This window comes from Triturus cristatus, chromosome 6 (genome assembly GCF_964204655.1).
Source record: "Triturus cristatus chromosome 6, aTriCri1.1, whole genome shotgun sequence".
Taxonomy (NCBI): domain Eukaryota; kingdom Metazoa; phylum Chordata; class Amphibia; order Caudata; family Salamandridae; genus Triturus; species Triturus cristatus.
Window position 1 is genome coordinate 433,696,421 of NC_140589.1, and position 16,188 is coordinate 433,712,608.

Sequence of the window (16,188 nt, forward strand, 5' to 3'; positions counted from 1 at the left end):
CCCGATGACCCCGCCCCCATGGTGCGGCTCTCGGCCACAAACCACACTGTAAATTTGGCCCCCGAGAGAAAGTTTGTGAGTACCCATGCTCTATATCAAACTCACTCACTCACTCACTCACTCACTCACTCACTCACTCACTCACTCACTCACTCACTGGCGTTTCCAGCTTTAAATCATGCTCACTCACACAGTCTGGGGCGTTTCCAGCTTTAAATCATGCTCACGCACACAGTCTGGGGCGTTTCCAGCTTTAAATCAAGCTAAGTTTAAACCATTACTACAAAAGTGTTGCTGAGCTGGCAAATTCTTCAGCCTTTCAAGCTGAAGAAATGATACTCCCTCCACGCCCCCTCCCATTCCACTCCACTCTCTTCCGACTCTTTCAAGCTTTGTTTACTTCACAGGGTGTGAACACTAATGCAGACACCAGCTGCAGATGATTCCAACAGGGCACAGAGTCTTCGCTGTATGGAAGCAACCTGTGATTCCAATTTATCATCCCCGGCAAGGAATCTACGCACTTTTAACAAGCTTTTGGCAAAGCCAATTGGTCTTGCCTATGTGAGATCTATTGGCTCGGTCAATGCTTTTTTAGCCATGTTGTACAGCAGTGCACTTTCTTTCAGCTTGGCTGAGATTAGAAAATAAAAATGCTATGATGCCGTCAGTAATGACCGTGTCGTAGTGCTTTTCCCCCCTTTACTTTCAACCATGTTGCACAGCTTCCAAGTTGCTGTGCAAGGTTGCTAAAAAGAAATTGACAAAACCAATAGATTTTGGATAGGTGAGACCAATTGGCTTTGTCAGCGCTTGTTATTTGAAAGCTGTCAGTCTGAGGTTTTCTCAATTAATAGTAAAAATATAGAAGGACTTTTAGTCAACCTTGTTTATCCATTAGGTTGTTCAATGGTTACTCAAATAGTGCCCACCGACAGCATACAGGATATATCAATGGGTAAGACCACTTCTACCACAGAGTACATTTACTTTAATCTTGACTATATCTGTTTGGATGAGTGTGAAAGTATGTGTCATCAAGCCTTCAAGTTATTTTAAGGCACTTGTATTTACCAGTGAATATGTTGTAATCTCTTTGATTAAAAATCAAGAACGTTATTGAAATCTTTACTTTTGACTCACTATTGCAAATCCTAAAAGTTTGGTTTAATTGTAGCATAAGCGCTTTAGAAGCTAAACGCCATCTTGCCACTTTGCTGCTTTTGCACACGACACTACAGGCAGCTGTTATTACAAGTAAAACTGCGTGCTTGCTTTTTCTTCACATGAGAACGGTCTGTTGTTCACATCCCTAGACGTGCACCGCGACCTTAGTCTGAACACTGTGTGCAGAAGCTGTCAAGGTCAAATAACAATGTATGCTGTTGAATTCAGGTTGATCGGCCCACGCTCTAGACACAACACACACACAGCTGCAAATATCTGAAACTCAGGTGCCTTTAATATTGCATTTGCATGCATGATTCAGACACTTGAAGAAAACCTTTCCAGACACAGAGCAGTGCTGATCCTGTGATGTGAATCACCTAAGCTGATCTTTGAAGTATGGGGTTCCCCATTCAAACCTAGAGACCTTCTATTAGTGTATAAAACTAGTTTACTAGCCAAGGGAGGGTGGTCCACAAAGTATTATAGGACTTGTTTTCCACTATCATTTTTAATATGATTTCTCCCTTCCTTTTCTATGGTATTGTAACAATGCTGATGGTTTTGTTTTAATTCATTTGCCTGCTTATATTAGCCAAAGTACTGCACCTTAGAGCACGTAGTTAAAAATAAACATTTTTAACTTTACCGTGTCTCTGATTACTCTTGTTGTGGACTGATATGAGAATAATAACGAAAAGGTGTTTCTAATTCCCACCATTCCTGAGGGTATTCGAAGTCGCTTGTTCTCGGTTGTCTAATCATTGGTAGCTTCGAGATGATACGGAGAATGAATGAGACACTGATGCTAGTCGGATAGGGGTTCTAGGTACTGAGGTGAGTTTTATGGTACACCGCAATTCACTGAGGTCCTGGTTTCCTGTGCATAGTTCTGTGCATGAGCAGAATCCCCGCAACATACTATGCTTCTAGATACTAGAATCACTACTCTAAAATTATGCAAGACTTTGTTCTCTCTTTGGCACATTGATTAAAAACATAAAATGTTTTCCCCCTGTAGATATTACTGAAATTCCAGAGAGCATCTCCTTCTGCAAAGCACTCCAGGTAGCGGACTTCAGTGGGAACCCGTTGACCAGGTAATCTTTATTTCAGTCATCTGCCTTTTTGTGAACACTGGTCGATCTGTACCTTGGGAAGTGTTGAAGGAAGAGCATAAGATTCTGTAGTTGAAGCGCAAAGAATAATTTCACCTGACACGAACACAATGCAACTCACTCAGTTCTATTGATTTATTTTGAATTAAAATATTTAAGATTGGACTCTGGGTGTGGATCTGCTAAGTCATGGTTCTTCTTAATGTGTTTTGGTACGTATGGCATCTTGAGCTCTGTATGAATGTTACTCTGGTTAAGGAGTTGTTGGTTGTTCATTGAAGATATTGCAACTGTTATTAATAGTAGGATACTCGTGAAGGTTCGTGGTGGGTATGCGTCCGATGGTGAACCAGCCGGTCTTTTGGCCTTCACCAGATCATAGAACTCAGAGTGACAGGTGCATGAAAGATGTGAATGTAGGAATATTTTTCTTTGGAGTGACCCTTCTTGCCATAGGCTCACAATTAGAGCTTGGTGTTTTGTTTATATGATAGAGTTCCAGTGTTTTAGCATTTGTTATAGTGATCTGCCATTACGTTAACAGAGATGCCTTCAAAATTGTAGTGCTCCAGTATTCTGTTGCACACTTGGCATAAGAAATTCACCTTTAGCAGTGAGCTCTTTTTGCTTTTTTGAGGGTGGATTTGTCAATCCTAATGAGTTTTAGAGGCCGATTGTGTCTGGTTGGCTTCTTGAATTGTTCCATTGACATTGAAGAGTAGTCCTGTGTCTTTATTTCAACATTGATCCACAACATCCTCAATTTCATTTGGGTGTATGGATGGATGTCTTGAGGGGGATAAGTTAGTCAAATGCTTTCTTCAGTCAGTTGTACAGCAGCTTGACATTGATTATTGTTTCTGAATTTGAGAGCACAACCATCTGAGGCTTAAGTTTTGCCTTTGAGAGTTTGTTACATTGCCTGTATGTATTGTATCATATTGGGTTAGTGAGAAATTTTGAACTGATGCATTGGGTAAATGAGATGATGGTGGTCACTTCAAAAGCAGCCTCATTGCTTTCCTTTGTAACGGTTTCCCGAAGGCCTACAAATGCATCCAATATTTCTTGGGCTGCAAGCCCAGAGACCGAGGGTGATTGTGAAAGCTCCACTGTTTGGCAGTGGTCTGTAAACTAGTACGAATTTACAGGAGAAAGTGAGGTTGATGGGCATGTCTGTTAGCAATGATTCACAGCTTCTAAGTCATTGAATATCCGTGCTTATCGTCCTCCAGCTTCTTGGCAATTTTGGCTGTGGCTTTGAAATCCGGATGTGATTGCCTTGTGAATTACTGGTGAAGTGTGATCACCAATCCATGTTTTGTTAATCAAAAGCTTATCTGGTATTAGAGAAAAAACATGCTAACTAATCTTGCTCATTGATGGTGTGTTGATTAACCGAAAGTTCAGGTGAGAAGGAGATTGTGCGAGTTGAAGTGGAAGGAGGTAAAGATGGTAATTGAGACTTGTTATGGTTGTAATGCAGGTGTGGTGTGTCTCAGTGGTCTGCGAATGAGGTGTGAAGTCTAGTTGTTTAGTGTGTGAAAATATAGAATGTTTGGACTTTTCTGTACTGAGTGTCCGCAGTTGTGATTTATTGCGATAAAGTAAATGTTTAGGAGCAGAGTGTTGATGAGGATGAGGTACTCTGAGACCTTGTTTCTTTTTTGCTTCAGGATTATGGTTGTTTGTGTTGGGGCAGCAAGAGGATATTGGAATTTGACTTGAGTGCTTAAAGGCTACTTTATATGTTAGTTGTGTACTTGCCTCGGAGTTGTGATTAAGTATTTGAGAGATGTAAGTGAACTACTTGGGTTCAACAGACTTGGTGGATGATAGGTGAGATGTTAAGGAGTTATTGTCATTGGAAAAGGACGTGGATAAGGAGGAGATAGAGATGTGTGTACCGAAATCCTAGATGAAGGTAGAAGGTGGTTGTACAAGAGAATGGCTTAGGAAGGGGAGAGGTAGTGTTCCTAAGTGACAGAATTGAGGTTATGGCATTAGGTTCAAAGAATGTAGTTGAGAGGGCAGACCACATGTGATCCTTGCCCTAAGGTGATGATGAAGTGATAGAGGAATTTGATGATAGTAGGCAGGGGAAAAGGATTATCTGAGAGGTAGGAAGACATATGTAGGTGTGGAATGTTGTAATGACTGCGATTTTATAAGTGCTTTTACATGCTTTCGGATATTTGTAATCTTGATCCCTCCAGCTCCTGTTATGGCTGAAGTGGCCAGTTTGATGGTAGAATGAATATATATGTGCCTTGCCAGCAATTCCAATAAAAGCATGTGAACAGGTTGTCCACCATCAAAGTCGCATGTTCAAGTTGACCATTTTGATGTACATAATAAGCACAGTGCTACATCATGCAGTGTTTATACACTGCACTGGGGATAAGAAGATTGTATGAATTTACAGCTGGTATGTGTCTGAACAGATTAGATGTGCTTTAGGATCCTTACATGCCACTGCTTCCAGTTTGTATACCTTTACATTGTCTGCATAGGCTTAAGTCTGTCTGGGTTACATGTCCAAGGTTCTGTGCACTGTGAACTGAATTCCTAGTTGGATTCTTGGTTATTGACCACATGGCTGCCTCCGGATTCAAAGAATTGTAGTCCCCATCCGGGACACATGCCTTTGTTTACCGGGCGGTAAGGCTAGAAGATCTCATTGCACACTCATTCAGAGGTTTAAGACCCATCGTTTATGTAATCTGTGATGAATTTAGCTTTTATACAGCATTATGTATCTCATTAAGATTACCTCCAAGAACTATCCAGATTGAGTTAAATGTTCAGGATTATGGGTTAGTCCGTCTTGATTTGTAACATGGTTCCTATTTCATAGTCCTAATGCTTAACTTTTTACTACAGTATTTAAAACTGCAGTTCTGAGCTTTATATATGCTGAAATAGGAACCGATTCATATGGACAGAAACTGACGTGTTCTGGCTGCCGGGGTTGGGGACGTGCTGCACGCATATTTCCTCAGCGCGGGCCCCCCTGTCGGGGCGGAAGACCGTACCGCGCTTTAGGCAAGCCAATAAAGACTGCATCCATGTAGGAGCGGACAGCTCCCGCGCTGCTGACAGCTAGCGTTGCTTAAACACGTTAAGAACGCGTGAGAAAAATTATTCATCACAAATGTACAGAGTCACTAACGAAATATGAGAAAGCACTTATCTGTATTGTTCCTGCTGGAGCAGCGAAGAAAGCTGGGGATAGAAGGGCTTCACAGGATGTTATACAATGGACTGTGCCATGATTGGACGGACTTTGTTTGTTTTGATTTTCCCTTCTGTTAATGGGAAATGTAGTTTCTTTATGAAATATCAAATTCTTGAAATGGCTGCTGGAGTTTCAAAATGTAATTATAGTGAAGAAAGTATAGCCTAATCCTCGCTTCCGGGTCGTGACATAGAATTATTTCTGTCCCACTTCTTTCCTCCCATCCCTTTTGCTTGTAAATGGTTGAGGCTGGAGTTTCCTGCTCCTCTGTCTGTACTTAACGCTCCAGTGAAGAGATTCACAATGTGGTAGCTTCTGACCACCCCTTAAAATTTACTTTGTTTTAAAGTTGGGCCACCTGGAAATGTTGAACACAGCCACAAAGATTCTCTCCTGCATGCTTGAACGAAATGAGTCGTAACATTGTGGTCAGTTTACTAGAGTAAACTTTTACTGATTAATTCTCATTATTCACTCAAGTCAAAAACATTACTCATGTGGGAACAAAATAGATCAGTTTGAGCATTCCGTTCCAGGTCTAATGTCCTTATGTAGGTATTGAAATCAAATAAAGATTGATAGTCTTGAATTCCTTTATTAATTGATAGCACAGCAGTACATCCTTCCAGCTACAGACTCGCAAACAACGGAATCATTTACTGGAAAGTTATGTATACAGTTCCACACTAGGACCTGGAACGCACTATGAAGGATAACAAAGCGCATGCCACTGACACAATAGTATTGGTACTTAAAGTGATATAGACCTAGAATACAACACATCCCCCTCCTTTAAATAAAGTAAGGAAAGAAAGGAAAAGGAAAACTAAAATTAAAATAAAAAAAACATAAGGTAAGCAAAGGGAAACTAGACATAATCATTCAACTTCTTAGGAAAATACTTTACACGGTTAGAGGTTCTGGCCTTAGGAAAAAAGGAATCGTCTTTCCTCAGACTGCCGGATTCACCAGAGGTACCAGCATTACATTCATTAACAAAGTTTGACTCATCAGGAACATCAGTTGGAGAATTGCTCCTAACACTGAGAGGACACTTTGCAACCCTTCTAACATTCTAGACTTTCCCATCATGAGTGGCAACTGAGTTCCTAAATACTCTTTTAATTTGAATAGCTTTACCAAACTTGCTAGCACCCTTGCAGATGATTCCTGGCTTTAGAATTCTAACCCAATCACCAACTCTAAAAGTTGGTATTTGAGTTTTCCACTTTTTATCAAACCACGAACAAGTTTTCTGTTGTTGGTTCTTCACCTTTGAAGCAATATCCTTAACACATTCACTGCTGGTAATTTGCTTCACACACTTCTATCAAAACCACCAAGGACAAATTTTAGAGGCTGGCTCTCTTCCTTTCAACAATTTGAACGGACTAACTTCAGTTGTAGTGTGAGGAGTGATTCTGTATAGCCATAATGTCTCTCTCACTCTATTCAACCAATCCTCCCCATGCTTTATAGATTCTACAATAAAGTCCTTCAAAACTCTGTTAAACCTTTCAACCTGACCGTTTTTATGCGGTCCATAAAGGGAAGTGAGAATATGTTTTATTCCACATTCTTTTACAAAATTTTTCATCTCTAAGGAAGTAAATTGCACACCGTTGTCAGTGACAAGATAAGATGGACAACCTTCACATGCAAAAATTTCTCTTAGAAAGTTCAAAACAACATCTGTTGTAATTTTGTTCACAAATTTTACCTCCGGCCACTTAGAATGGTAATCTACTAACACTAAGGCAAATTTAAACTTCTCCGGAAGCATGTTAAAAGGACCTGAAATGTCAAAGGCTAACCTTTGCCACGGTTCCTTTGGCCATTCAACCATTCTAAAAGGAGGAGTTTTAACACTGAGCATCCTTTCACTAGAAACACATAGATCACATTCCCTGACTACCCGATCAATGAATTTGTCAATGCCTGGCCACCAAAAGACATTTCTAATGAGGCGTTTCATAGATGAAATACCAGGATGTGTCTTGTGAGCAATTTTAAGGATAACATCTTGCATTCCTTTTGGGGGAATACACTTACAATTCTTAAAAAGAAAATTCCCTTCAAATTCCAGTTCGCCTACGACCTTGAACAAAGGTAATAACTCAGGTCTGATTAGATGTTTGTTAGGCCATCCTTCCATGGCGATACCAAAGGGGATGATGGACGGAGCGCTTGAGCAAATCAAACACTCGCCCCCAGTCAACTGATCTGGGTTTAATCCATCATCATTCTTTAGCTCACTCCACCACCCCAGTTCAGACATGGCCATATGCAAATCAGTCTGACCCTGTGCCTCATGGGAACAGTCCATAACATATTTTTTTATGTCCAACCAATCCTTATCCTTATTAACACACTCTTCCCAAAGGTTCTCACTAATATCCTGAAACTGTGCAGGCATAATGTCACTAATGTTAAGGACAAAATTGGTCTCTTTTACCACATTAACACCACTTTGAACACATGGTAACCTTGAAAGGAAATCAGCTGTGACATTCTTCTTCCCTGGTACGTATTCTGTCTTAAAATTATACTCTTGAAGCCTAGATGAAAGCCTAGCAATTCTAGCGGTAGAATTCCACCCACCACCAGAAGAGAGAATGTTGACTAAAGGTTTGTGGTCTGTTCTTAACATGAATTTGCCGCCCCAAACATACAACTTGAAATGTTCGATGGCCCAAACGCACGCAAGTAATTCTCTTTCAATAACTGCATACTTTCTCTCCGACTCATTGAGAGTTCTTGAAGCAAATGCCACATTCCATTCTTATCTACCATACCTCTGCGAAAGTACACCTCCAATGCCATACAAGCTAGCATCGACCGTGACAATGCACTCTTTTTTTAACACAAAATGGCTTCAAAGTGGGTGCACACACTTTCTTGCTTGATATTATCAAACGCCTTTTGTTGGCTACTACCCCAGATGTAATCTGCATTTTTCCTAAGTAATTCTCTCAAAGGTTCCATTTTGCTTGCAAAATTACTTACAAATTTGCTATAATACTCACACATCCCCGTAAAACTCAACAACTGTTCCTTGTTTATGGGGAATGGAGCATTGATGATAGCATCCACATTGGATTTCTTTGGGACTACACCATCACCTGAGAGAGTATGTCCTAGATACTCTACAGATTTCCTGTACAACTTAAATTTGCTTTTCTTGAGCGTGAGACCATTTTTTTCCAACCTACTGCAGACCACTTTAAGATAAACTGTGTTCTTCCTCATTTTTTGAAAAGACTAATATGTCATCTTGAATTTTTTTTACAAAAAGATCAATATCTCTGAAGATTCTGAACATAACCCTTTGAAAAACCGATGCGGCTGAGGCCAAACCAAACGGCATCCTGGTATAGCGATACAAGCCTTGTGGGGTAATAAATGCGTTGGGTTTTTTGACTCTTCAGACAGACAGATCTGATGATATGCAGACCTTAGGTCTAATGTTGAAAATACCTTTGCGCCTTCTAACATAGATACCACTTCGTTTATATTTGGGAGAGGATGGCAATCGATCACAATGTTGGAATTTAACGATCTGAGATCAACACACACCCTCAAATTCTTATCAGCCTTGCGTACTAAAACAATGGGTGAAACCCATTCCGAAGACTCCATCTCCTCAATTATACCTTCATTAGTAAGTTGTTTCAACATCTCTCTAAGCTCGTCTCTCACATTAATGGGTACACGTCTCAACTTTTGTACTACCGGACGTGCATGAGGTTTTAGAACAATTTTGTGTTCAAAATCCTTAAGCCTTCCCAACTTTTCACTGAAAACATTTTTATACTTGTTTACTAAAATCTTCCCTTTGTCATTTAGATCTAAAACTGCAACTTTTCCCTTTGAAAATTGATCTCCTAAAATGACAGGTTCTGCAGCTCGTGGGTTTAACATAATACCCAGCTTCCATTGATCACGCCATCCTAGTACATTTACACCTTTTATAGCGATGTACAATTTAATCTCTGCACATCTGCCTTTGAACCACAAAGTAACACTAAAATATCCTTCCATATCAATTCTTGTGCCGTCAAAACTCTCAGCAAGAACATCGCTGGCATGTAATTTTTTCCCATTACATACATTCTTCAGTTTTTCTTCAAAATATTCTTTTGAAATTGTCCATGGCGATCCTGAATCAGCCATGAGCTATAATTCCACACCAAACACTTCGACCCTACATTTGGGAGACTCTAGTAAATTCTCCTTTCCCTCAGTTACACCTTTATTAATAATTGAAACAACGAAACCTCTCTCACACTCTGTATTGACTCAAGTTTCTTCCCTTCCCGTCTCATTTTGAATCACTTCATTACCACTAATTGTTGAAATTGAACCAGAAGTAGATGTGGAAGGATTACTCCTTCTATTTTCTCTGCAAACCATACTAAAATGACCCAACCTTCCACACTTCCTGCATTCTCTGTTTATAGCAGGACACCCTGTAAAAGATGCCAAATGCGTTTTACTTCCACATCTAAAACACACGTTTTGACCTCTCTGGTTCCCATTACTCCTAAATGCATTTCCACTGTTGTACCTGTTGCTTATATACCTCTTTTGTACGACATCCGGCTTGTTGTTTTGACCCTGCGCACTACTTCTCGTATTATTCTTTATAGCACATACCTCTTCCACACTTTCACTCTTCTTTGTACTTTGCCTAACTGTTTGCATCCAACTTTCAGACTGTTCTACAGCTTTTGCATTAGCTATTGCCTCTGACAAACTTGGATCACCCATAAGTTCTCTTGAACTTTCTTGTTACTCACATGCACAATTATCTGATCCCTTATCTCATCCGCCATCATACCAAATTTACAATGCACACATAAGGCTCTTAATGCAGTCAAAAAGTCATTGAACGATTCATCCTCCTTTTTCGCCCTCGTGTAGAACTTAAGTCTGTTTAACGCAATGCTTGTAGTTGGTTTGAACCGTTTTTCTAGTCTCTGTAGTGCCTCGTTGTATACGTTCAAGTTCTCTTCTCCAACTTGAGGTGTTACTTGTGGTAGCGCTCTGAAAATGTCTTGTCCTTCCGAACCTAAACAATGCAGTAAAATGCTTTTCTTTCTTTCCGCCCCCATGCGCTCTCCATCAATCGCCTTCATGTATGTTAAAAACTCTACTTTCCACCTTGACCATAGTAGAGGTGGATCTTCCTTATTCTGTAAAAACTTTCCAGGAGGATCAAATTGCATATTTTTTTTTGTTGTTTTTTTTTTTTTGTTATTGACTGTCTTCACTCTATCCTTGACTCACTTTCCTTTTTGTAAACCTTCTTTTATTAATTTAAATATATGTGTAAGAGACAAAGCAAACTGTATGCCCTTCTATATAGGTGTATGAAATGTACTCCTCCTTTCTCTTCAAAGACCCTTCAGTGAATCAATACTTCTTTCCACTTATGCTTATTTAATATTTTAGAATTTTTTTCCAACCAGGTGTTTTGCAAGACTTCCTTTAAGGAAATAACTTATGCTTACCACCGATTTATGGATGTACTCCTTGACTTCCTCCCAAACAAGTTTAAAATGATAGAAAATGTGATGAAATTAATTTCCCACCTTTTGTTATCTTATTACTGCTTCTTTTGTCCTTTCTGCCCACAGTTTCTTGTGAATGCGCACCACTTTCCTCTGTGTTTGCTCCGTGAACCAGTCGTCTTAGCAACCCAAAATTACTCCCACAACACTCTGCGCGTCTGGTTGCGTGTTACGCCCTGACGCGTAACCATTGCCGATGAGAACATTTATCGCTTAGCAACGCGAATACATCCAGAACGCTCCGCACGTCAGCGTGCGTTCAGCGTCATGACTATCTTCACTCGATGACGTACCTTCATCTTCCGCGTTCTCCACAGCGGTGCTAGGATACGTCGATCGTTCCTCCTGGACGTTCTTCAAAATGACGGTAAACTTTATTTATTTCCAAAATGTTCTTCTTTCACTCCTCAACTCGCGCTTCTTTCCCAGACGAACTTACGACTTGCTGATTTCTCCTTTTCTTCAAATACTTCTCTTCTCGACTTCTGAATGCCAGTTTTCGTTTTCTTCCTTTTTAAAAAAAAAAAAAAAAGAAATGCACGAACTACTCTTCTCTCTCTTCTTCTTTTTCGTGGATGCTTCTATTCTCCGTTCCCGTGCTTCCTCTGACAGGAGAGATTTGTAGCTCGTTGCCAATATTGAAATCAAATAAAGATTGATAGTCTTGAATTCCTTTATTAATTGATAGCACGGCAGTACATCCTTCCAGCTACAGACTCGCAAACAACTGAATCATTTACTGGAAAGTTATGTATACAGTTCCACACTAGAACCTGGAATGCACTATGAAGGATAACAAAGCGCATGCCACTGACACAATAGTATTGGTACTTAAAGTGATATAGATATAGAATACAACAGTAGGCAACTGTTCTGTCCCACCAGATGCTTGCCTATTTGTTCATGACGTTTTGTAATTGCTAATCACTAGGCATTCACCCTTTTACGACCTTGCTTTTATTTTCTCAGTTTGACAAAAATAAAAGAAATTGCTCTTAAGTCACCAATTGTAATTGAAACACCTAATATATTCCAAACCTGAACCTCCAAATTTTTTGGGGAGTTTTATATAGTGCAAACTAGACCCGAGACATCGGGTATCAGACCGCTTTACATGAGCGGCAGTTTCATTACCGAAGGCCACTTTAATTTTTGTTAGGCACGGGGAGATTAAGTGATTTGCCCAGAATCACAGGATGTTGATCGTCGTTGCCGAGACTTGAACCCAGTTCCCCAGCTTTGAGGTCGACCTCTCTAGCCGTAACGCTACATCCTCTCCCCATCCTCTTCAATTGGTTGAATGATTGGAAGATCCCAAGAAACGTTTGCAGGGCTAGAGACCATGGCCTGTGCCTTACAGAGCAATGTTATCAGGATCAGATTGACCAGCAGAATCAATCATGAAAAGAAGGGAACATTTATTTTTCTCTGAGCACCAATACTGCTGCAGAACGTATACTATTCTCGTCGCTGTATATTTTCGCCAATAAAAGGCTTTGGATGACTATGAAGTGTTGAGAGGAATACAGATCCCTTGCACCTTGTCACCGCTTTGCAAGAATTTTGAGAATATCTGGGGTTTCGCCTCACAAACCAGATGTTTTGCCTTAATGGAGATCTTGTGGTTCAGGCAGTAATACCGAAAGTCTTGACAAACTTCACTGGATTTTGGATCCTGCTTTCCCAACATGGCTCCATTTTTTTCCTGAAAATGCGAACCTATTCCCAGTAAAGTGCCTCATTGGTAAAGAGATGATGATGAGTTCTAAGCTACTGTTATGCAAAGCAAAGATTTCCTGGAAAGTACTTCAATACCCCAACCATATATGGTTTTGGTTTTCTGAATTTTATGATCTATGAATGAGTATGCATTTGAAATCCGATATGATTGGTACTTGCGTAAAAAATATATATTCTCCTGAATAAGTATAGAGACTTGTGAACGTAGCACCACTTGACATAATCTATGTTTTAGTTGCAACTAGGAGATATAAAACCAGATGGAAAAAAGGTATAAACGTATGTCGTGAGATATTGTTTTCAGCAATAAGATATTTTAGTGAGCCTTTAAAAACAAAATTCAAATGTTCATATCAATTTCTATTTGATAGATCTGTCTTTTCTGAATCCAAATTAATAGGGTATGTTGGAAATCTTGTATTAATGTAGAAATGTGCACTCTTTGTGTATTTAGGAAATTGTAAGATAGCAAGCGTTAATTTTGAAAAATATAAAATGGAATACAGAGCAGACAATCTGTACTTAAAAACATTTTTGCAAGCTGTCAACTGAATATGAAATTATTTTGACAACAAACTTTAAATCCTCTGCGACAAACTAAAACTTGCTATATAAACACGAAAGTATGAAAGTTGAACAGTACTGAGATCCTAACCAGATATTTTGACTCGGTTTAGCGACGAACTTCAAATCTTCAAAAGAAACCTTGGTCATACACTTTTGAGGTCCGTAGCCTAACTCAGTTTACAACAAGAATCCCTTGTATTATGACCACATATAAATGAAATCAAATTATGTTCCTTCCCATTATTCTTTTGTCATTCTACTTCAGGCCCTCATTTCTAGTTTATGTACACACCACTGGACTGCCAATTCAATTGATTGAAACCTTTCTGTAGAATTCGTGGCTGTGTTTACAATGTTTTGAAATGCTGCTAATTAAACCTTGCAGCTGATTCCAGGTTATGAAATGTAATTTCACTTATAGCCCGTATGCACCGAGTGGTGAACTGCTTTTTACTGCCGAGCCTGGTATTGAAGGTATATACATACAGCTTAATGAAGAGGCCATTACAAAAAGTCACTGCAGATATCATTTGAATTATTGTCCTCCTGTAGTGTTTGTTGCCTGGATTTGTTTGCTTCCCTTGCTTTATTTTCGTTATTGAAATGTATGGAGAGCAAACTTTGCTGTTTAAGTCTAGCTTTCTTCAGGAGGGGAAATTGGAAAAGTGGAAATTGTAGGTAATTATTACCTCTTCTTCTGCCTAGGATGTCTTTCCTAAGTTGGTGTGTGGCTCCTGCAGGCAATAATTAAATGTTTTTTTCTAAGTGTGTGGTGAACCTCAGCATGCATTAGAAGAATAGAAATAGAAATTGAGCGCATCATCCCACCAATTATCCTGCCTTCTCTTCCTTACTTTGTCTGCGACTTACCTTTGCTTTTGCAGCACTTTGCATATGTTTCCAGTGCAATTTTTAGGTCTCCTATTGTCTCCAATGAACAACATATACTTACGGTTTTGATTCATCCCCTTGCTAATTATTGGATGACTTGGTTGTCTTTCTCACTGGTCTGCTTTTGGTTTCGTGGCTTCCCTACCTACTCTTGTTTGTTCTACCCAGGAGCATTTCTGTCTGTCTTTTAATTGGATGAATTGTATTCTTCCAAAGCACACTTCAGTGGACATGTTTTGTATTTAAACACTCTCGGAGAAAACACATATTTCTTTGCTGTTTCCCCTTTTCATTTTTTACAGAACTCTATCTTTTCACAACCAAACTCCCGCTCTTTAATAGGAAACCGATTCCATGATAGTGGCCGTGCATCTTGAGGCCTGTTTTCACATGCCAGTAAACATTGACAAAGCCAGTAGCTCGGCCATGTAAGGAGAAGACCTATTGCCTTTGTCTGTGCTCGTTTATTTTCCCAGTGCTGTAACCTGTACCATTCTGCTGTGACCGGGCAGTTTCTCCTCTGCCTTTTCGATGATTGTCCTGCAGTTGTTGTTTTTCCACTTTCTCTGAGAGTGGATGCAGCAGTTATTGAACTGTACGCATATTGCTTTTGACAATATTTCCTATAATTGCTGTATTTGTAGCACTGAGATATTTCTTTTGCTAGTTCAGGATGATCTAACCACGTGTGTAGGTGATAATAAGCTTTATTTCATTGAATTGAAGCACTTTCCCAGTCCTGTATGTTGAGGGCTTGGTGAGTGTATTTGCAGTAGGATTTACCAGTTTATGCTTTTCTGGTACTTCCACTGGTAATCTCCAATGATTCCAGATTAAGTTGTTATAGATTCTTATGTTATGCATAATCTACCACCGGGTGTTAGGCTCAGAAAATTGTTTGTTTTTCCCCAAAACGTTTGGTTGTTATAGTTATCAAGATTGGCAATGTTTGAGGTTCCCGTATGGTATTGACCAGAACTTCACAATGCGTCAGATTGAAGCCTTACTTAGGTTACTTTTTTCTGCCAGTGTGAGAGTGGGGAAAACAACAAATCTACAAAACGAAACCTAGCTTCATGAATCCATGGGTAGCAAGTAAGGACATAAAAATTGGATTTGCATCCATCCAAGTCTGAGGATGGTATACCAGGCTCATGAAACAGCGAAGAGGCATCCAAACATTAAAGAAGACTCCATGCTCTGATGAAATGCCCTAGAACCTCAGGCCCTTTCGATTTTTAGAAAGGGTAGTGCACTTTGGTACAAAGAGCAAAGACATTCTTGAAAATAGATCTCACAGTGAACATTAATCTAGACTACTAATTGACAGTGTCCCGTAAGTGAATGCCTTACATGGAGCACTAACGCGTGCAATCAAATCATTGCCAAAAAAATAACAAGACAAAATCTCTGAAGAAATAGGGCATATCATTACAAAAAGGATACTGATCGTGGTTTCAAAATCTCTCTCTGGTCTGGTATCAAAGATCCAAAGAGGTAAAAGCTGGATGTCAATAATTGGTCCACAGCACATAGTGCAGATGGTTTTGCTGACTCAGACCTAGCCCCCTTTTTTAAAAGCAGACTTGTTCATTATCAACACTGATTCCACTGGGCACAAAAAACAAGAACGAATAATCCTTTCGGGCAAGCACTGAAATCAATGCAAGAACTTAGACCCCTGGTTTGGCAGGGCTCTAGAAATAAAATTACATTCTCACTTTAAAGAAAAATCAAACTGTTCCCACGTGATAGTTTTCCAATACCCAATGTTCACAGGGTAGATTCTATACCAAAGACCCTCCAGGACTGAATCCAACCAGGAACAGGTTAAGAAGCCTGATCAAATAGTTGAAAATCTTGCAGGCAATGCAAGGTAATGATGTAATTTTAT

At 39.6% G+C, this 16,188-nt stretch overlaps 1 protein-coding gene across 1 annotated transcript in view; it reads left to right on the forward strand.

The window, feature by feature from the left end:
* Positions 1-16,188, forward strand: part of LRRC1 (leucine rich repeat containing 1) — a 579,559-nt gene that overhangs the window by 243,846 nt on the left and 319,525 nt on the right. Inside the window, exon 3 of the mRNA XM_085610853.1 lies at positions 2,189-2,267. Within this exon, the coding sequence (XP_085466979.1) occupies positions 2,189-2,267 (79 nt within the window). The remainder of the gene's footprint in view (positions 1-2,188; positions 2,268-16,188) is intronic.